We start from the raw sequence: 23,431 nt of genomic DNA, 5'->3' as shown, positions 1-23,431 counted from the left end.
GCTGTGCCCTGTGGGTCACCTCCCTAGCCAGGGATCAAATTTGGGCTGCAGCGGCTGAGGATAGCTTCATAGTGCTGCGCTTTAACTCTTTGTACCACCAGGGAGGGCCCTTAAGGAGCTATTTTTAAATAGTGATCTGGCATTATCACCTTGAGGACTGAGGATTTACTAAAGAAAATATATTGATTTAATAAACCATTTATCAGACTCTTGATGGCATTATAGGCCTACTAAATTTTGGTAGTGTGGCTTGATGATTCCTAAGAACAATCGGTAAAGCTGAGTTGGAGGGTATTTGGGGACAAATCGACGACAAAATGTGAAAGGCCATGTGCATGACTTTCATAGAAAATACTATGTGGTGAAGTATGTGAAGGACAGCTATGCTGAAAAGGGAAAGCGAGGGCAGGGGCAGATCAAGGGCACCAGGTGAGAGGCAGTTGGTCATGCAAGCTTAACCGGCAAAAATACACGATGTTAAACTAATTACAAGAGTCTGCGTTTTAGTTTGACGGAGGGTTGGCTGTTGAAGCAGCCAAATTCAATCCGAAGAATCACGGAATAAAAATTTTTAGGAGCCTTGCCTAGAACGATGTAGGTATCTTTTCCAGGAGTTTTTCTCAAAGAACCTAGAGTGCACACCCGCGTCTCTCCCGGCTATTCTCATCCTCAATTTCCCCGCCAGCCACAAACCCAGGTCTTTAAATAGTTCCGAGAGGTGCGGGGCCTAGAACTGAATTCGATGTGTTCTTTACGTTCTTTTTTCCACCTTTCACCGATTAAAAACCAAATCTGACTATGTCCTCCCTCGTGGTGGAGAGCCCCCAAGAGTGAGGGCGGGTCCAGATGCCGGCGGGCTCCTGACCCGCAGGTTGGCGGGACCCGGAGGGGGCGGGCCTGCGCGGGGTTGGGGAAACCTAGCGAACACTGCCGCGCAGCGCGCTCAAACTCGCGCCGCCAGCAGCTCCGCGCTGGGCCCCACCCTCCTCGTCACCAAAGGCGCCCAGCCAATGAACGGGCCGGAAAGGTAGGGCCTCGGGCTAAGCACTGGGAGGAGACTTCGAGAGGGAGACGGGAAGTGGAGGGCGGACTGCGCTGATTGACAGCTCTCTCGAACCAATCCTCCGCGCGGCTTCTCTTCGCTCTCTTCTCTGCTACGCTCTGCTCTTGGTCCCACCTCCTCCTCCTCCACCCAGCTCCTCACTTCTGTCGACCCGCCCCACATCCCCTCCCCCACTCTGCGGGCAAATCGCTGCTGGAAAGAGGCGGGGGCCGAAGCGGCGGGCTCGTGTGGATCCTTGAGGTGGGATTGACGGGCGCCTTGGCCAATAATAGGTAGGTCGATGGCGCGGCTGTGCCTGGAGCCGACCAATGGGCTAGCGGGCTGGGGGCGGAGGCCCAGGTTCCAAACGCTCCGCGGCGCCATGGGCTGAAAACTCAACCGAGATGGAATCTCCCAGTCTGAACCGGTTTCAACCGGTTCCGAGTTTGAGGCACTAGGAGGAGGGGGAGAAGCGGCTGCAGCGGCCGCGGCAGGAGCAGCGGGAGCTACAGCATCAGCAAGAGCAACAGTAGCTACAGCCCCGGCGGCGGTGCTTGTTCCAGTCTTTGCTGCTGCAGTCCGTGCAACCACCCAGAGGGGGAGGGGGGAACCACCAGTCGCTGAGGAGCAGGAGAAAGGGGGAAAGTTTAGGCGAGCCTGGGTGGGGGGGGCCCAGCGCCGGAGCCGCGTGAGAGGGAGCCGTATTTTGGTAGGGGGGAGTCGGACTGCAACTGGCAGCAGAGCATCCCCCGGCCGTGTGGACTCTGCACCCCCTACTCCTGCCGCTCCTGCTGCCGCCTGTGGCTGGAGGGTCCCACTGGGGCTGAATCTTTGGGACTTGACCCCGTTCCCCTCCCCCTTCCCTCACTCCCCAGCCGGGCGGGAGCATTTATTCCACAGATTTATTTCCCTTCTTTTTTGGGGGGGCGGGTGGGTGTGTGTGTGGGGGGAGGTGGCCCTGAAATAGTAAATATTGTTGAGTTTTTTTTTTTTTGCCCTTACCCTCTCCGTTTTTTTAATTTCCTTTTTGAAGGTGGGAAAACTGTGAAACCCACCTTGATTTCCTCCCCTCTCCCCCTCCCCACCTTCCCTCGCCCTAACCCCCCGACAAGGAAAGAAGAAGCTGTTGGTTCAATCTCTGGGTAAGTCTTCAGTGTCTTCTGGGCCGAGGGTCGGGCGGCGGCGCGGCCGGGCGGGAGGAGGCCGGCGTGGGGCGCGGCGGCGACCGCGGGAGGCGAGCCCGGGAGGCGGCGGCGGGCCCACAGCGGAGCTTGCGATTGAATGGAGCCGCTTCTGCCGCTGGGGGATGGAGGCGGGGAGGCGGCCGCGGGAGGGGAGCGCTTGCTGGGTCATTCGCGTGTGCGGGTGGCCGTGGGGCTGAGCGAGAAGCGAGATAGTGAAATGGGGCCCCGCGCGGGGGTGGAAGGGCTTCCCCAGCCCAAGGGGCTGGAGAGAAGTTGGGGCGATTTCGGGAACATCTCTGTAAATTATTAGGAGTGGAAGTTTCCAGAAATATTTAGTGCAGCAGCATTGAAACGTCCGCTTGCATCACGTGGCCCCTCGGTGGAGAGCTTGGGATCGGGGGAGGGAGGGGCTGCCGAGTCTCTGCTCCTTCTGTAAGGAAACTCAGAAATCTTTGTGGCTTTCTGCAGGGCAAGATTAAAAGTAGAGGAGGTTAGTTGGTTTTTCAGGGGGTTCCGTGTTGGAGTTTGTGTGGTGGGGACGGGGGCTTCTGGAGTGGAAGTGAACGAATCGTTTGCTGCTGGCCTTATACCCTGGGTGATGCCCTGATTCTCCTGGATTCCGATATTTGAGTTTGGGTTGGGTGGGAGGAAGTGGTCGAGTAGAGGAAACACCGAAGATTGGCCCGGCCCGGACCTCCCTTGATCACGCAGAGGCCATGCTGCATAGAGAATGGGGCGGTGAACTTCAGGCGCCGGGTCTAAAAGCCTCCTCCGAGTCTGGGCGGGGTGAGTGCATGCTCCAGTGTGCTATAGTTAGAAGCGCTGCACCCGGCCGGGCGGGGAGCTAGGGAGGCGGGCCTTCGTGAGGTGTGTTTCTACTGAATGAAGCAGGCAGTTGCCCACACACCTAAGTATAGCAGTCTCCTTGTAGCGACTTGTTTTTTGACCTGCTTGTAGTTATCATTAAGAAACGGTTATGATTTTCTGGGTTTGGGGTAGGAGCTGGCAGTGTGTGGCCGCCTGCCTCTGTTTGAAGTGGCAGTGAAGGTATTTTGGTAGTCACTTGTAGAGTCGCCGCATAGCTCGATAATCCCTTGTATTATCGCTATCTAGTGAGTGGATTTTAAGATTGAGCGTCCCAAACAGAAAAGGGACTTGTGTTTTCATTCTCCCGCAATGGTGTTTGCTCTCCGCCTGATGGTGTGTTTTAAGCTTGTGTAGTGGAAAGAACGTTTTTTGGAAAGGGTTTGATTTGAGGGACTAAAAGTGCTTGGCATTGACCAGAAAGCCGCCATTTCTGTATGTACGGTTCGCGAATAGGTAGGTCATTTCGAAGATAGCCGCTGATTCTAAGGATGGCAAACTGCTGTATTTAAATGCTTCTGTTCTAAGATTATTCGTGTGAAGTTAGCGCGAAGAGCTCTATGAAAAATGCTCATGAAAGTAAACGTTTTTAGTCATTTTGCTAAGTTCGTTCTTTCTTGGCTTGGCTATTATTATGTTCAGTAGGACTAAATCTTTTCATTTTAACCAGAAAAAGCCCTAAAGCTTTTGATGTGTGCACGTTAGTGCTTTGTCGACCTTGTTTTGCTGTCCTGATTTTTACAAGTATATCGATAAGTTTTGTTGTGTGTATTATGCATGTATGAAAAACACGCTTACTGTTATAAAAGTTTGAAATCTCATTAGTTTTTGTTTTCAATGATAAACTAGAAGATTTAAAGAAAACTCTTGAACTGGAAATTTCTCAATTTACATTATATCCAACTTGACTCAACTATTTTGTTGTGACTGACATCATTAAATCATACATTTACATTAAAATTGCTGCCATTAAGAACATTTTTAAACCAGTCTATTAAAAATTGCTTCATATAGTGCAATAAATGATCCCTTTTTCCTATCGAGGTAATGTGTCCCAAGGAAAAGTGAGGAAACTAGTCACCCATTTCTTGATCCTGAAAAGTCTCTTAAGAAGTGAAGAGGTGGGCATGGCCATCTGACCTTGTGAGGTCTTAAAACTGGAAACTAGGAGTTCTTTATGCTGGACTTTTCAGGGTGTCTTGAGTCTTCTGAATTGTGTGCAAATTTGTGAGGTTTTAATTTGGGAAAGAGCTATCATGTTCCTCCACTGTAAGGCATCTTGGTTAAGGAGTACTGATTTAACTAATCAGACTTGAGTGTCACTGGCTTAAAGGAAAAGGAAAGATTTTTACAATGCTGGACAACAAAGCTGTGGGTGCCTGCCAGTCTCTTGGTGTAGAATCCTTCTACAGGGTAGCACTGCATAGGAACCAGTAGGCTTTAACCCGAATATTAGTTCAGGTTAAACTCTTTTAACCTGTAAAATAGTTCATTTTTCTGTTACGGGACTTGTTTTATTTGGTAAATAGTTGGCAAACTTTATATATTGCCAATGAATACCTGAAACGTTAAAAAAAATTTGTTTGACTTATTGCCTTAGAGTTTTTCCCCCTAGATTGTACTTTTAAGGAGTTTTTATACTTTTAATCCCTAAATTCATTGAGGGTTGAAAGAAACAAATAATAGATGATTTGAGTATAGAACTTAGGTTCTTTAGAAGGGTTCAGGAAAAGGGTGCCAAGATTTTGTTAGAGTTATGGTTCCTACTCATTGCTAGTGTATAATGGGAACAGTTGGATACCTTATTTGACACTATTCTCCCTTTTCAGCATATCTTTAAAATTAAGACTAAATGAGGGAAGTGAACTTTTACTGAAGACTGCTTAGGAAGGAAAGACAAATTCACTTGAACTTACATCTATACTTAAAATTTTGAGATCAAGACTTTGAACCGTGTCAATTTATAGGGCCATAAATTCTAAGTAAGTTTCGTTTTAAGAACAGGTTAGGGTAACTATATAAATGTTAGTAGACTTCTCGGGGAAGGGAACATCAGAAAAGATGACTGGACCATACATAATGCAGTTACAGGGTTAGGTAAGTAACTAGCTTTTGTTATTTGTACTATCTCAGTTATTTGGGTCTTTCAAGTACTTAAGATAGTTATAAGAGTGTGGTTGAATTAAAGTGATTTGAGTAGAAAGTTTTTGACTGATGCTATCAGAACTTCATAGGCTCCTTAAATTTTTTTTCTTTATTTGCAGTAATCTATGCCAGCAATTATGACAATGTTAGCAGACCATGCAGCGCGTCAGCTGCTTGATTTCAGCCAAAAACTGGATATCAACCTTTTAGACAATGTGGTGAATTGCTTATACCATGGAGAAGGAGCCCAGGTAAAGTAGCTGATAAAAGCTTGGTATTATTGCAATGTCACAAAGTTAAATTGTCATCTTCTTAAAAGATACTACCTAGTTTGTGTTAAATTGGAATTGTGTTATTTTAATAAGTGGTCTGGAGACAAAAGTCACATATTTTATGGGATGCTTTGGGATACTATACTTGTTATGGCCTTCCGATTTTAGGAAATCTTTACCCCCTTTAATAAAAGAATTTGCCCAAATGTATTTATATTTTGTAGATATTAAATGCTTTATGTACATATATGTGTTTAATATATTTACAGTTAAATACAACTCCACTTTTGAAACATTTAAATAAATTAGACAGAAACTTGTTTTTAAAATCCAACCGCATTGAGCATCTTTTACACCATTTGGATTTTAGTTCTTGTAAAAGTGATTCTGTAATGTAGGGAATTGATTTACACTTCTATCTTGACTTATTAAAGATGTTGAGTTGATTGTAGTTTTTGACATCCCAATGAAAGGTAGATAAGATAGGAGTGTTTGTAAATTTTTTCTTTTAACTATTTATTTATTTATGCATATAGCACTGGGGTATAGGCCAGAGGTTCAGGGGCAGTGAGAGGATTCACCAGAGACAGTGGGGAGCAGAACAGGCAAGTCACTGAAGCACACTGCTGAGGGGAGCAGTGGGTGGGCCAGGAGAGGTCTGCGGTGCCATGTGGTCACCTCCATAGCGGGCAGGTGGATGGGGATCGAACTCATGCTGAAGTGGCTTTGGCTTCTTAGTGTTGTGCTTTTAACCCGCTGGGCCACCAGAGAGGGCCGTATTTGTAAATTTTAAATTGGATGTTACAAAAAATTGGGCAGTCCTGTATCTACCCTGTGCAACTTTATTTTTCAAAGAATGTTTAATGAGGTTAAGGGGAGTGGCACATATCTATTAGTATAATCTTGCTGCCAAATGTTAGGTTCCTGATAGATAATGTTGTTATTACATATGAAGCTATATGTCTTTGAGACCTTTTTTTTTTTTTTTTTAATGTTTGTTTATTTTGTAGAAGAACCAGGTGGGCTGTGTGTGTGAGAGGGGACTCACCAGAGACAAAGTAGGGAACAGAAAAGGCAGATCTTACTGAAATACACTGCTAAATGGAGCAGCAGGAGAGACAGGAGAGGTCTGCTGTGCCATATGTAGGTTAGCACCCTGGCTGGTGATTGAATTAAGGCCACAGAGGTGATAGTGCTGAGACTTAACCCAGGGCCACCAGGAAAGCTGAGATAATACTTTTTATTTACACAGTTAAATCCTGAATGCTGTCCTATTTTTTTTAGATACCTGAAAAGTAGATAGTGGTATCTTTTATAGATAGTCCAAGAGGCAATGGTATAAGACTATTAACACCTCCAAAAGATATTTCTTTCTGAACTTGAACATTATTAAGTTATTGCTAAGAAAGAATTTAAAAGGGAAAGTCACCATGGAAGTTGTATACATGGGAAAAAATTACTATGCAGTGATTTCTGTATGTTTGTTCCATTTAGACTTTTGGGGGCTTTTGATCATTGTTACTGTCTCTCAAAACAGTCCTCAAAAAGTTATTTCATCCACATTTGTTATATATACATTGTGGTTGTCCAATAATGGTTTATATTCGTTGTGAAACTTTTTAAGCTTCAGCTTCATTCTAACGTGGATATGTGGAAAGCAGCTGCTTTTGAAAGAAAATGTGAAAATGGTTGGTTAAAACTCATGTAGTGAAGTTGGATTAGATTTTTGACTATTAAAAGTATAGGTCTGTAGTTATTAGAAGATGGGTGTTTTAAGTTTTTCACCTCATTCAGCTACTACCATTGTTTAACCAACTTTATAACATTTTAAGGGTAAATGAATTTAAAAAGTGTTGCAGACTTATTACTGAAATGGCTATAATTTTTTATAGTGCAGTATATGTTGTGACCCTGCTTTTTTTTTTTTTTTTTTTTTTTTAAGTTTTTTTTATCCATATAGAATGTGGTGTACAGGCCAGAGCTGAAGGGGCGGTGAGAGAATTTGCTAAAGGCAGAGTGTTAGGGGCAGAACAGGCAGATTGCCTAAGTACACTGCTGAGGAGACCAGCGGGTGGATCTACGGTGCCGTGTAGGTCTCGTGGCTGGGATTGAACTTATGCTGAAGTGGCTATGGCTGGCTTTATAGTGCTGTGCTTTAACACCAGGGAAGGGCCATGTTGTAACCCTACTTCTAATAATGTTTCACAATATGGAAGTTTAATAATTTGTTTTAAATTTGGCTTCGTAAATTTACTTTGTACATAAGAAGTAAGTTAGGAAAATGTTTATAAATGTTTTCAATGTATACAGGAAAAATTTTCTAAAAGAACTTAGTGTATGTTTCATGTGACAATTCAGTTGGATAATGATAATCCATAAATTGTTTACTTAGTTAAAGATGAGCAAAGTGGCCCTCCCTGGTGGTGCAGCTGGTTAAAGCACAGCACTGAGAATCTAAAGCCGCTTCTGCATGAGTTCGATTCCCGCCTGCCTGGGAGTTGACCACATGGCGTGGCAGACCTCTCCTGGCCCGCCCGCTGCTCCCCTCAGCAGTGTACTTTGTCGATCTGCCTTTTCTGTTCCCCACTCTGTCTCTGGTGAAGCCTTTCACTCACTGCCCCTGAGCCTCTGGCCTGTACCCCAATTCTTTATGCACAAATAAATCTTTAAAAAAAAAAATGAGCAAAGTGGTCCCTCCCTAGTGGTGCAAGGGGCTAAAAGCACAGCACTATGAAGCTACTGGCAGCCACTACAGCGTAAGTTCCATCCCCAGCAAGGGTGGTGACCTACATGGCCTGGCAGACCTCGCCTGTTCCGCCCACTGTTCGCCCTCAGCAGTTTTAGTCAATGTGCCTGTTCTGCTCCCATTTTCTCTCTGATGAATCCTCTCACCTCCCACACCTCTGGCCTGTACCCCAGTTCTTGCATCCATAAATAAATAAAAAAATTTTTTAAGATAAGTAAACAGGTTTAGAAATTAGAGTCCTATCTCTAAAAGTTGGGTAGCTTTTAACCTAAAGGTGGAATTTTGCATCTGGATAGTTAATAGGATATTTAGCACTGTGACATTAGGGACTACTGTAATAGTTATAGAAGAGTTATAGAAGAGTTTGAAGTTTTCTTCAGTATTGTTTTTTTTTTTTTTTTTTTAAGATTTATTTACTTATGCATACAAGTACTGTTGTGCAGGCCAGAGGTATGTGAGAGGATTCACCAGAGACAGAAAGGGGAGCTAAACAGGCAGATGGAACGAAACACATTGCTGGAGTAGTGGGTGGGTCGGGAGAATTCCACAGTGTAACACCTTGGGCCACCAGGGAGAGCCCCCAGTATTGGTTTCTAAGTGTCTTCAACTTTTAATGCTTAGCAGCTAAAATATTTCCATTATCTAATTAGTAACAGGGAGGTGTCAGATTTTTCTTAATTTTTTTCTATCTGTAAATTCTAGATTTTTTTAAGTTAAAGGAACTTTAGGTGGGGATAGTGGGATTATGGCAAAATAAGACATTAGGATGCAAAAGGTAGAAATAACTTAGGAGTAAAATTGATTAAAAGAAAAACACGGTTTGTGCACAGATTGAACTGAATGATGGGAAGAATTACACATAGATAGAAAGCTGATCCTGTATAAGACCTGACAAACCTCTGATAGTATCTTGAGGAAATAACTTACTAGGCATGGTTCTTGCTATCCTATAACCTTATTGTTTACTGTTTTATATGTAAGTCTATAGTTAGGTTTTTGTTCTAGTTAGATATCAGTATTTAAGAATTTATAATCTAACACCAGACCCTCACTGTGGAATCACAAGTTTGCTGGTGGTTCATTATAATGGTGTTATCAGAGTACAGAACCATTACCTAACTTAGTGACTATATATTTTAAATGGTACATATTGTTTTTGAGTGATTAATGGGGAAGTCATGAATGTGATGTATCTGCTTCTTGAGAAAGAATTTTTTAACATTATGGCCAAAATAGAAAGGTGCTTTATTTTGCAAGTTAGAATGAAAACAAATAAGGTTGTTAGGTACCTGTATCAGAGATGAGTGAAATAAGAATGCATCTCTCCCCTTACTTTTTTGATCCATTCTAGCTTATTAAGGCCTGATCAAATAAATAAGCCTCAGAGAAGGATGAGACTAAAACAGTGGAGCTTTATTTTTTGCTATAATGTAAGATACAGAAATAGACTAAAAGAAAAATCAAGTTGAGCTATGTACGGTTAAAAAAGCTAAGTTGTTGCTTTTGGGGGGGTGAGCAATAAAATTCAAAGCTTTTGATAATATGTGGCATTTCAGTCATAAGTAAAACTTTAATGGTTTATATGAAACTAGATACATAGTGTCAACATGGGTAGATCTTTAAAACTCACTTGTGTCAGTCATGCCTCCCTAAAGCTTTTAGTGGGGGGATAGCTATATAACAGGTGAAAAAGAGAAATTGCAAAAGACTGCAGTTTGTATTCCATAACATACTCTTCAAATAAAATTTAATCACTTCACAGTTGTATATGAAGCTTATACACATTCTGCAGAAATATGAACCAAAAAAGACACAAGTCATGAAGATGATTATCACTAGATAAAGGAAATGACTGACACTGGAGAATAGGTATAAAACATGACTTGTGTAAGTTTTAGATCTTTTAGGTTTAAAAGAAAAATACAAGAATAATAAAAATGTTAGCATTTGTTAAATATAGGTGATGACTACATAGTACTTTCTTGGTTTGCATCTTTTAAATATGAAAACAAAAAGGGGAGAGTTTCAAAATTAGATTTAAATAGGAAGTTAGATTTTTCAGAGGATAGGTGAAAAGGTATGTTAACAGTAAATTTAAAGGCCATTTTTTCAAGTCAGAGACTTGAGGTTTTATATTTAGCTGTAGGATTTTGAGATACATGTTCTTGCTTTGACCTAGTTTTTCCTTTGTCTTCTCATGAAGTGAGCTTTTCAAGTTTGTTAGGGATATTTTGGTGACTCTTGTAAAGCAGAGTAATATATATATATATATAAGTGAATGAGAATTTTTGTTTGCTCCTTTGGATTAATTGTAAAATTTGAGAACACATTTACATCAGTATATTTTCTTTAACATTTGTTGAATTTAAGTTCTGTTTTAAGATCATGTAAGGCAGATTGCAGGAGAAAAATCTGGTTTATGGAATAAAAATCCCCATATTTAATTGAAGCTTGATAATTTGAGCAGTGACAACACATTTTTAATGATTTTAATGATTCAAAATAACAAGTGATCTTAAAATTCTTTTTGTATATTATTTTAGCAAAGAATGGCTCAAGAAGTGTTGACACACTTAAAGGAGCACCCTGATGCGTGGACAAGAGTTGACACAATTTTGGAATTTTCACAGAATATGAACACGAAAGTAAGCAAGTGGTGGTTTTAAAATCCATTATTTCTTCTTTTCTTCCAGTCATAAACTTTGAGGAAGGTATCTCATTTTTAATATTAGCATTTGTTTATCTCAAATCCTTTAATACTGTTAACTAATTTCAAAATTTAGTCTTAAACATAGAATTCTTGCAAATAGTCCTGAGAATTATGAATGAAGTTTTGTAATTGGGACTAGTATGCAAGGTGGCTCTTTTTGTTGTTTGTTATTTTTTTTCTCTCTCTTTCTAGAATGTGTATAGATTTAAGTAGAATAAATTCTCAATGTTATTCAGAGACGAAACAACATTAGAGGAATTATTTTGGGCAAGTAATCAATATAATACAGGCTAGGCACCTCCAGCACCAAGTTGTATGGGCAGCGTAAAACCCTACTCCATGGTACCAATGCATTTAATGGGACAGCACTCCGTTTTTATTTGCAATTGAAAATGTTATAATTCAGGTCCTTTTTTCTTAAGTTTGAACAGAAGGGTTGATCAAAAATGTGTTTTGACTGTTTTAGACTTGATGATTCACACTTTTCTTTAAACTGCCTTAAAGTAATAAATACCATGCATGGCATTCTGTTTAATACACACAAGGTTTCCACTTGTTATACATTGTGTTAAAACAGAAAATAGCCATGTTCACATCTGTTTCTGAAATCAGACTGTATTAATTAACAGTTTTAAAATATTAATTAGTTTTGACATCTTGTAAATTTTAGGGCAAAAATACGGTCCAGAACTTCCTCAAAGTGCTAACCTTAAGTAACTTAACAGTGTTTGCCTGTTTGCTTGCCTGGTAAATTTTGCTTTTTATACTGACAGACATTACTAATGTTTAAGTTGATTTATCAACAGTATTTTTAAAAACTCAATTTTGTCTTGTGAAAAATGAGATGATTAGAGGAACAGAAAGAAAGCAACAGGTAAAGAATTCTTCCATTTACATAAATTACAAATGATTTGGTGCTAAATTTATGCACTATGACATTTGGCTTTGATGCAATCATTTTTTTTTCTTTAAAGATGTTAACACTACCTGATATTAATCATAATGTTCCATTATGTTGATTGCTTGTAATAGGAAGAAAAGGGGTGTCTTCCTGTGCAACTGACACAGCTAGGCTTTGACGGCAGGCCTCCACAAGGTCTACCCTTTTGATTCCCTTTAACTGAATTCTGTTCATCAATTGTTTTTGTTTCATGGGTGGTGGGAGGGGAAAGGGGGAATTCAATGCATAAAATAAGTATTTCTAAGGGCTCAGTAGAAATTTCTACCATAGGGATCATTTCATGCATTTATTTTTTCATTTAGTCTTTGCTGTTATCTGTCCCTCATCTTCATAACTCAGCAGTGGATTTCTCAAGTCCTGAAATGTAATCTTTACAATGTGTTTGGATTACTTCTCAGTATTTCCAAACTAGATATTTGCCTTCAGATTTTGGACCAAAGTATTCTTATTCAAAGAAATGTGAATTCTCTCATGTAGATCCTTAAAATCTAAGAAGTTGAGTTTTAGGATATTATAGCGATAATATATACCTTATAAAAAGCATTTATTGGGCTTCCTATTACAACCCTATTGACAATAAGATGAAAATATGGATTGTATTTAGGCTACCTTTTTACATTTGGAGAAAGAACTACTGGGAGTTAATAATTAGGTAACAAAGTATCAGATATGAAGTAAATAAGGAATGTAACATTAAAGAAAGGGGAAGTATTCAGTTAAAAGGTGTAAAATTGAAAATAATAAAATAATGAACGGTAAAGTCATTAAGGTTGTTAGTGGTATATTTTTGATGGATTTTCTTTCTTAGGCTTTTTTTTTCCCTTGATGATCTTTTAATAGGTTGAACATTTTCAAGATGATGTATATTCCCTGTAGTAAAAACATTGTCTTAATAAAATTTTGATAATCTGATTTTATGTCTATATAATTATAAAAGGTTTTTAGAGAAATGTGGGGGGTTTTTTTGTTAATTTGAAATTCTAGCTAATCATAAATGTATCCTTTTTTCTCTCATATTTTTCTGAGACCTAGACCATAAAAAGGTATAAATAGGGGATAGAAAGCCTCACTATTTACTGCTGGTTATGAAACCTTTTAATGGCATCAAATTTTAGAATTTTGCTTTGACTTAGTTTTCATTTTGAAACTCTCTTAAGGATTATTTTGCAATTGTAGGGTTTGAGTTGAAATTATGAAATTTTCCTGAAGTATGAAATGTTAAAATGAAAGAAAACAGCAAAAACATTTACTGTTTGAGCACAATGTAGTTTGGGACAGTCTATATTGTGCTTTGGATAAAATGAGCATTCACATGATCCCTTTGGTTGAAATACTAATAATGCTCCTATTTTATTGTGTGATGACTAACCATTTTAAAGATGAACTCTTATTCTCAGCCAAAACTTGCAATCTGAGGTTATATGACTATGTATGAATGAGTTTACCTTTCAGGTATTGTAGCTGATTGTTCCCTAATTCATCCAGTGAAAATAATGCCACAACAATTTTGTCCTTTTCTTCCTCTTGTCTATCCACACTAATTGGTCATGGTAATTATTTTGGGTAGTAACTCCTGGAGCATTGTAAATTCTTATAAATGTTGTTGACTATTTAGAGTGAGTAATCAACAGGAGGGATAAAATGACTTGAAAGTGGTGTCTGTGTTTATTAATTTTCATAGGAAGGAATACCTGAAAGGTAGATACAGATTGCAACATGCATTTGTGTATTATTTTGACTGTGCACAAAAGTTTATCTTTAAATTAGTAGAAATAGCAACTTTAAGGGTGGGATTAAAATTTAAAATACACCCGTGGGCTGTCTTGCTGCTCCTTAAGTAACACACCAGTGATGTTTGTAAACGCTTTATTTGGAAAGTATCTGTGACAATACTTTAATACTTGGCCAAAAGCTTACAACTCCTAGAGGATGGTAGGAAGCTTGAGAGCATCCAAGCTGCTAAATTCTTAGGAGCCTGGTCGTGTTAAAGTACGTGAGCCTATAAGCAGTCATTTATGCTGTGAATTCATACCTGGCTGCTATTTTTTCTTCTACAGATAAGCCCATTTGGCTGCTAAAGGGCTTTTTATTTGTTTTTTCCTACTGGTGTGAGCATGTATAAACAGCAGGACATTAAATAGAGTAGTAAACAAAGTAAGGAAAATGCATGAAAACTCAGTATATGGGTGAATAGATCCTTGTTTAATATTTGTAATTAAACTTGGTAGCATAATGTTTTTGAAACTTTAGATGTAAATGTGTGAATGTCTGTCCATTTGTGAATCCTGAAAGTTGCCAGTCTTGTAACAATATACTCATATGCTTCTATTCTCCAATTTTTCAGTATTATGGACTACAAATTTTGGAAAATGTGATAAAAACAAGGTGGAAGATTCTTCCGAGGAACCAATGTGAAGGTAGGAAAGTATTTTAAAGAATTGTAAAATTAAATTTTATTTTTCCTGGCAGTTTCAGTTGAGTATGGATGGGGGAGAGGTGAATTCTGAATAGTTTCTTAAGCTACAGTGGAGATTACTGCTTTTATCATGTGGTACAGATTTTACAGAGGGTGAAGGTTATCTGTGGGTGAAGATAGCTGTTTAAATGCTTTGCCATAAATGTTGTGGTGGAAAATGTGTATCAACTAATAGTTATTCTTAGACCATGTCTGAAATGAGTGAAATTTGGATATGTATTCTTAATACTTGTCTACCATTAAATGACTAATATCAGTATTGTAATGCAGTAATATGTAAATTTAACAGCAAAGGAAATACCAACTTTGGAAACTAAGGAGGATTTAACCTTTTGGAAATCTGCTGTATCTTAGGATAGATGACATTTTTAAATATGAGGGCATAGCAGAAAGTGAAGATGTGATGCTGTAACAGTTTGAGGAATGTGGGGTGAAGTTAACACTTAGGAGGGCTAATGCAGTTATATGTAGTATTATTCATATGTGTTACCTGACTTACATCATTTGTTTATCACTGAGAAGTCTGGATTTTATAAAGGTTATACTATTTCTGATGGCTTCTTATATTAAAGTGTGTCCCCTTTCTTTGACTATTGAGTTTTAAGGTATTATCTTTTTTTTAACTTGCTTATCTCTTTGTTAGTAATTTAACTTGGCTTGTCTGACTTATAAAATTTTGAGATCTAGGTAGCGCACTAGAAGTGAATGAGACCTTTATTTATTTATTTATTTTAAAGATTTATTTATTTATGCATACAGAACTGGGGTACAGGCCAGAGGAGATGGTAAGAGGATTCACCAGAGACACAGTGGAGAGCAGTGTAGGCAGATCAACAAAGTACACTGCTGAAGAGAGCAGTGGGCAAGACAGGAGAAGTCTGCCACACCGTGTGGGTCACTTCCAGGGCTGGGGACCGAACTCACCCTGAGGCTGCTGTGGCTAGCTTGCAGTGCTGTGTCCTAATACCATTGCGCCACCAGGGAGGAGCCCCCTTTTTTTATTTTTGAGATAACATTGGTTTACAGTGAATAAGACTTTTTAATGGCTGTATCCTTATATCATAAAATACAGATTATGAATGATAATGCAGATAGCTGCCATATCTGTAGGTTTCATGGTATTACTGTAAGTTTTTACTTTGACATTTCAGATTGCTGAACCTGTTATTTCAGAAGTCCTCCCACCCAAAGGTCTATTAAAGAAAAAATAACTACATAAACCTTCCTCTCTAAATAAGTTGATACATTTTATTTTCTTAGCTTATCAGTGAAATTGTGCATAAATGTTCAGACACTGTTTGTTGTACTCTTGTTGGTTTATCCATAATTTACACCCTTGCCAGTTTTTAGTTGATATTTATGATGAATTTTACATCTCATCTTGGAGAGACTTTGTCACAAATATGTTGATGATCTTGACATTTTTTCCTCAGAAGGTAAAAAGATTTGCCTAATAATCAGGTGGTCATAATTTCCAGCACTTTTAAAAAATAATTTATTTACTGTTGCATAGCAGAACTGGGGTTGTAGGCCAGAGATATAGGGAATGAGAGGATTTGACAGAGACAGAATAGGGAGCAAAACAAGCAGATTTACTAAAAGATGGCTAAGGGGAACATCTGGTGAGAGAAGGAGACCTTTGAGAGAAGGAGAGGCCTGTTGTGCCATATGTGGGTTAGCTCTGTGGCTGGGGATCAGGTCATAGATGTGATATTGCTGAGACTTAACTCCTAGGACACTAGGGAAGCCCCAATTTCTAAACATTTTTTATTTATATGTCTGACTTTGCTAAAATCTCTCCTTTGAAAAGGTGACATAGTTGCCCTTTTAAAGAAAAAAAAAATTAAATGATAGGGAAGAAGTAGTACCTCCCCAGTAAGTCCTTTTATTTCTTATCACATAGGATTATACTAGAGAATCCTCAAGATCTTGTGCATCATTAAAATTATTTTACCAGGCTTAGAATGAAAAATTAGAAGTTAATGGGCTTACCTGATGATTTGGTATTTTGTGCTTTCCATGAGTGGGAGTGATGTTTTTATTCTATACCAAAGTTGCAGTTAAAAGTTGCCATTAGCTCTCATATATTTATATATAAGTAGCAAATACACACATTTCAGGGGCCACACAGACTACATAAAAACCTATATTGTTTGAAAAAATTGGAGGGGGAAGAGTTGGTGATTATTTTGACTGACTTATGAGGATTTTTTTTGTAATTCAATGTGTACCTATTCTATATGACCAAGATAACTTCATTTCTCAGCAAACATATTTTCAAAATATCAACATTACCTTTTCCCTTGCATCTCTCTCTCTGGCTACTCACCCCATCCCCAGTACTAATGATATGTTTAAATGGGCTGTTAACTTTGTAAAAGTACTTAGAGGTCCTTCCCTGGTGGAATTTTTTTTAAAAAGTACTTAGAGATGTCACACACTCAAGGTTGTCATTGTTAGTTACCTTACATGTTGATAAAAGTATGCTATAACTTTACAGTCTTTTATAGACTTAAGTTTTTTTTAATAAAAATTTGTTTACGTATACAAGAACTGGGATGTAAGCCAGAGCTGTGGCATAGGCTTTTTTGAGAATTCACCAGAGAGATTGGGGAGCAGAACAGACAGATGTACTGAAATTCACTGCTGAGAGGAGCAGTGGATAAGATAGGTGAGAGGTCTACTATGCCTTTTAGGTTGCCTCCCTGGCCTGCAGGAAATCAAACTCCGTGCTGCAGTGGCTGGCTATCTTGATAGGACTGTCTTTGAATCTCTTCTTTACCTGGGAAGTCCCATAGACTCTCACTATTAAAAAGTGCATGTAAAATACCCACCCCAGAGTTTGTTAGTAAACTCTAGATTCAGGCATGCAATAACAATTTTTATGTTTTTAATGGTATTTCTCTTGGACAAAAAAGTCAGTACTTTATCAATTTTACTACCTTAAATATAGTTGTACTCGAAAACCTTTTAAATCTTACGATGCATCTCTCAAAGCATTCTAATATTCCTGAAGGTTTATTTTCCTTCATGCATAAGTAACTTTGGTTTATGCTTGACTTGGAGAAATTGAGGGTTTAGCTCTCGACTACTGCAATAAAATGAGTCATACAAATATTTTGTTTTCTTGGTGCATATAAAAGTTATACACTATACTGTAGTCTTTTAAATAGTGCCGTAGCATTCATTATGTCTTAAAAATTAAAGTACATAATTTTAATAAAAAGTAAAATGAGAAAATTAATGTCTTGCTATTAAAACTTCAGATAAAAAATACACTTATCTGCAAAACAAATGGATTATAGATTATCTCTTGCTGTATGTTCCCTTAGTATATCCTATACCAGAAGATCACAGATTAATAGAATTTCAGTGAGCAGAAGACATGCAGATGATAATTAGAAAAGTAAGGAAAATTTTTAAGACATTGTGTAGAAGGTTGGTTTTTTTCCTTTGCAGTAAGGAAGCTATAACCATTATATTTTAATTAATTTACTTGTACTTAAATGTACACTTACATATAACTGTAATGTAAGGTTTTACTACATTGTTCTGGTTTTTGTTTTTGAGACAGAAAAATGTTACAATTTGGTTTGTGTGGTAGAGGAGAGGGTTAGCAAGTGCTCTCCCCAACATAACATTTTTTGTCCTTAGCTATCCTTGTTCTTTCTCTCAATCTTCCCTATTCCCCAAAATATAAGCTTCATGATGGCAGCATTCTTACTGTTTGCATAGGTGTTCAGTATATAATTCAGTTAATGAATGGCTTATCACTCATTTAATATTATCCCACTTCATTACTGTTAAGGGTCTAATGACTATGCCAGTACTTTTTGTTTTATGTATTTGTAAGTGGGAAATACCATTTCCAAGTAGGGAGTGGTAACTATTCACTGAAGTCCTGTTTAAGATTTTCAGTGTTGTTGAATTCTCTTATCTTGGCTGCTTATCAACTTTAATTATCCGGGTAAACCCTACATAAAGTGGAGGATTGTTTTCATTTGTTAAGGCATCTTACAGATCATTTCATTTTATTTAACTTGATCATATTGATTAGGGGAGTGATGAAACTTAAAATTGATAGTCACGATTGGACATTTTAGAAACTGGGAAGCCAAGAAATCTTTGGGCAGGTTTTTGAGTTGTGTGATTATATGTCTTGATTTTTAGAAAGTTGACAAGCCACTGTTAACTACCTGAAAGGTTTTACTTAGTTTAGTGGTTCCTTTGAAATGAGGTACATGATTGCATCTACTAACGTTATGATCTTTTATAAATTAATTATTTTACCTTTTGGTGGAATCTTAAAACATTGAAATATGATAAAAGCAATAATGGGTAGGAAGCTCTTTGTGCCTCCCATGTGAAGTCTGAGTAACCAGTATGTGTATTTCTAGCCTTTTTTCATTAATTAATTGTCTCCATTTTACCAAATTAGCATAGCTTACTCTCAAGTTATCTTGGAAGTTGTGGTGTGACTTCCTGTTTGAAACTCATATAAACTTTTGTGTGTTTGTGTGTCCCTTATGGTAGGTAATGTAGTATTTCTTGAGCATAGAATTAATGTCACTGCCATGCTTCAGATCTCCCATTTATATACATGAAGAACATGTTTGATATATTTTCTATAGATAATACTGACTTGTAAAAGCTATTTGAATTCCCCCCCTTTTTTTTTAGCTTTTATTAAGGTTTATTTAACATACACATTAAACTACTGTATATATGTACAACTTCACTTTACCCTCCTATTCCCACCTCTCTTTATTTGATTATTTGAATCATGTACTGAATGTATGTTTAATTGCTCTACTGTTTTCCTAAAATGATTGTATCATTTTTATATTTGAACTCTGACCGTATATAAATATGCTTCACCTTCTCACCAAAGTTTGGTATCTCCAGTGTTTTCAGTTTAGTCATTTATGTTTGCATATATAATGGCTTCTATAATGCATTGTGGTTTTAATTTACATTTCCAAATGACTAATGCTGTTGAGCATTTTTCACATAATATGTATTTGTTAAGTATTTGTATTGTAAGGTAATGCTGTTAATTGCCATTGAACTTCAGATGGTTGTTATAACCAATCTCAGACTTGACAGGCACGCTCATCTTACGTATTTTTGTGTTTCAAACCACTATGGGATGATAGAAGATAACTGATACTGAATCAAAATATTTTCATAATTTAAAAATAAGGCAGTTATTTCAAGGTGTGTTACATTTTAGCATCATACATAATTGACAGGAACTATTTTCTGTCTGTTTGATTAAGGTAACAATTTAGACCCGCCAAAATTTTAGATTATGTGAAACTTACCTAACAGGCCCTTTACTCAAGACCTAATAATATTTACTCCTTTATTTATATCCACATAGCAATAAAAGTCAGAAACTAACTTTAGAAAGACTTCTTTTTTAAGGTCAGTAGATTTTGTAAGATGGTACAGAATTGACCTAATGTTTAATTCATGTGAATGGGTTTGCCCGCTTTGCATCTCAGAGGTTTCTAGAAAAAAATATTTAAAGTCAGGCTGACTAGGCTCTTTAATTCTTGCATAACAGTTGAGAATGGATTGATCTCAATTTTACTGGTTTGTAGTTTTACATTGTAGTAGTATGTTAAAGTTTTCCATTTTTCTGTGGTATATAGTAACTGAAGGAGAAAAGATACTAACGAATGTACATCTTTATGATTTAAATGTTGACAGTACTGTTTTTGCTTCTATGGAAATATGGCACCATCAGTATTTTGTCAGTATTAAATTCCCTAATACTAATTAAAGGCTTTTAGTGACTCCTATGAAACTCACTTCAGTGATAACATTTCTTTTGCCTTGTTTTTTGAGTATCCAATATTTGTATTCCTGGGGTAAGAGACTATTAACATTGGTGTGTAAATGACTTGCAAGATGTTGTGTGACTTTTAAGTTAAGATGGAATTTATGTACACTTTTCATCTAGGTAGATAACTGTTCAACTGAAAGATTATGTTTCTATATGACATTGCTGTTTTTATTTCAAATTGACTGTCAGGCATTTTTCTTAACATTGAGGGAAAAAATGTTGGATTATAAAATACATAAACCTATAATTCTTGGGTTTAGAAATCTTTTTTTTTTTTTTAAGATTTTTATTTATTTGTGTATATAGAACTGGGGTACAGGCCAGAGGTCAGGGGCGGCGAGAGCTTCACCAGAGACAGAGTGGGGAGCAGAACAGGCAGATCGACAAAGTACACTGCTGAGGGGAGCAGCGGGCGGGTCAGGAGAGGTCTGCCACGCCATGTGGTCACCTCCGGGGCAGGCGGGAATCGAACTCATGCGGAAGTGGCTTTAGCTTCTCAATGCTGTGCTTTAACCCGCTGCGCCACCAGGGAGGGCCCGGGTTAGAAATCTTAATGTCACAAGTTATCTTCCAGTAACTATTTGGTTCTTTTTTATTTATTTATTTATTTTTAAGATTGATTTAATTATGTATACATGGACTGGGGTACAGGCCAGAGGCATGGGGGGGAGGTGAGAGGATTCACTAGAGATAGAATGGGGAGCAGAAAGAATAGGCAGATTGACTGAAATACACTGATGAAAGGAGCAGCAGGCGAGACAGGAGAGGATTGCTGCACCAGGTGGGTCACTTCCCTGGCTGGGGATGGAATTTTGTGCTGCAGTGGCTGCTGATAGCTTCATAGTGCTGCGTTTATAATTAATCTTTTCTACCAGGGAGGCCCCTAGTTTGGCATTTTCTACTAGTTTGTTTTTGTGTGTGTCAATGGCTGTTCTTTTTAAAAAGTAACAGTTCAGAGCCCTCCCTGGTGGCACAGTGGGTTAAAGCGCAGCACTAAGAAGCTAAAGCCACTTCCACATGAGTTCGATTCCTGCCTGCCCCAGAGGTGATCCACAAGGTGCCTGCTGCTCCCCTCAGCTGTGTACTTCAACGATCTTCCTGGTCTGCTCCCTGCTCTGTCTCTGGTGAAGCCTCTCACCACTCCTGCACCTCAGGTCTGTACCCCAGTTCTATATGCACAAATAAATAAATCATTTTAAAAAATAAATCATTAAAAAAAAAAGTAACAGTTCAGGGCCCTCCTTGGTAGTGCAAAGGCTTAAAGAATAACACTGAACCTGGGCCCTGGGGGTGACCCACAAGGCACCACAGACCTCTCCTGTCTCTCTTGCCCCTGCTTCAACCCTCAGCAGTGTACTTTGTTGATCTGCCTGTTCTGCTCCCCAACTCTGTCTCTGGTGAATCCTCTCACCACCCTCTGTCTCTGGCCTGTACCCCAGTTCCTTATGCATTAATAAATATTGTTTTAAAAAGAAACAGTTGAGCAAATTACTTAAAGGTTTAGTTTGAAAACTTCTGAAGTGACTGTCTTTATACTGAGAAGAATGGGATTTGGGAGTCCTTTGGGTATTATAAATGCACTAAATCATGGTGGGAAGCCTTTGAAACACTTTTGATGACAGACTAGCCACACGATATAGCTGGACTTGATTAGCAAGGACAGAGACTAGGAGAACTGTAGTGAAATGTTCTTGTTTGGAGATTGTTTTCACATATTTGTATATGTGTATATATGTGCACACAGGCATATAAAAACTTTTTCCTGATTCCCAAGGAAAAGCTGGTAGAAGAAATATCCTAGCGTCTTTATGTATACACTTTGTTAATATTGGAAGATTATAATTTCAGCTTAATATGCTGTGTACTGAATGTGGAATTGCTGAGGACAGTACTTTGTTCTAAGAAATTTGGGTCTCTTTTGCAACTTAAACTTTCATTTAGCACAGAAAAAAATACCCTTTTCTGTCAAGTCTCAGATAATTTTTTGTTAAATCTCAGAAGCCAGTTCTTTACAGCTATTTTGTAAAAATTTGCTTTTTCTACCATAATTTGTGTGACACCACCACTGTTATGCTTTGTTTTTGTTTTTTAATCTGTCAAGCTATTCTTAAGATGATTTTATTTACTTTTGGCTAAACTATAGTTTGGAAAAGATTTGGAGAAGTTTATGGTTTGATCAAATAAGCTTTGTATACCTGGCAGTAGAAGGTTTTATGTATGGTAGTACTTGATAAGAAGGGTTGTTAAATTGGGATTTATAGTGTTGTAGGGATGAAGGGTACTGAACATTGTAAAGAGATTTTTACTGTAGACTACGTCTCTGTGGGAACCATCCAGTTATTTGAATACTGTTTCCCCTTTGCTCCATCTATAGTGAATTTCAGAAGACTGAAAAGAGCTGAAAATAATTAATGATTTAATTGGTAACAGGAACATTGAAGGAGCAGTGGATCCTGTTTTGTTACTACCTGGTACTAAGAAAGGCTTCCAGGTCTTATTGTAACTATATAGAGGCAGCAGTGGAAACTTATTAGATATTCTCTTGGTACTTATGACAGATATAGAGGAATGGTACTGAGTCCTTTTTGTCTGTGGTATTGTCATGCATTTTAATCTTAAAGTAGTCTAATTTTAAGCTGTATTGTTGGTATAAAGATTTAAGATGATGGCTACTTTTTTCAGTTAATTGTCTTGGGAGGGAGCTTTAATAACAGTAATATGTGTACAGGAAATTGGGTCAGTAATATCAAAATTGTTTTTTGATGAATGATATTAACACAGAAAAGTATAATTTAATGAAGTATTAATGCAAGGATGAATTACCCTGAGTAATTGGTATAATTTAACCAATTTAACTAACACATGTTTCCTCTGTGGAGATCTCCAAACAGCTTTTGGTGTGTGAGTGTGTTAAGATCTGTTCATTTATGCATACAGAACTGGGGGATAGGCCAGAGGTGCAGGGGCGGTAATAGGATTCACAAGAGACCGTGGGAGCAAAACAGGCAGGTCTACAGATATACACTCCTGAGGGGAGCAGTGGGTGTGGTCAGGAGAGGTCTGCCCTGCAGTGTGGGTCACCTCCAGGGCAGGGATTGAACTCATGTGGAAGTGGCTTTAGCTTCTTAGTGCTGTGCCACCAGGGAGTGCCCAAACAGCTTTTTTGTTTTTTTTTTTTTT

At 38.3% G+C, this 23,431-nt stretch overlaps 1 protein-coding gene across 1 annotated transcript in view; it reads left to right on the top strand.

Moving 5' to 3' along the window:
• The first annotated feature begins 2,014 nt into the window (after positions 1-2,014).
• Positions 2,015-23,431, top strand: part of XPO1 (exportin 1) — a 40,628-nt gene continuing 19,211 nt past the window's right edge. Inside the window, exons 1-4 of the mRNA XM_004691430.2 lie at positions 2,015-2,184; positions 5,355-5,486; positions 10,797-10,898; positions 14,269-14,341. Coding sequence (XP_004691487.1) covers positions 5,361-5,486; positions 10,797-10,898; positions 14,269-14,341 — 301 coding nt within the window. The 5' untranslated portion in view covers positions 2,015-2,184; positions 5,355-5,360. The remainder of the gene's footprint in view (positions 2,185-5,354; positions 5,487-10,796; positions 10,899-14,268; positions 14,342-23,431) is intronic.

This window comes from Condylura cristata, unplaced genomic scaffold (assembly GCF_000260355.1).
Source record: "Condylura cristata isolate star-nosed mole 26May11 unplaced genomic scaffold, ConCri1.0 scaffold00031, whole genome shotgun sequence".
NCBI lineage: Eukaryota > Metazoa > Chordata > Mammalia > Eulipotyphla > Talpidae > Condylura > Condylura cristata.
The sequence above is the reverse complement of the archived record's forward strand: the minus strand, read 5'-3'. Positions and strand labels throughout refer to the sequence as shown.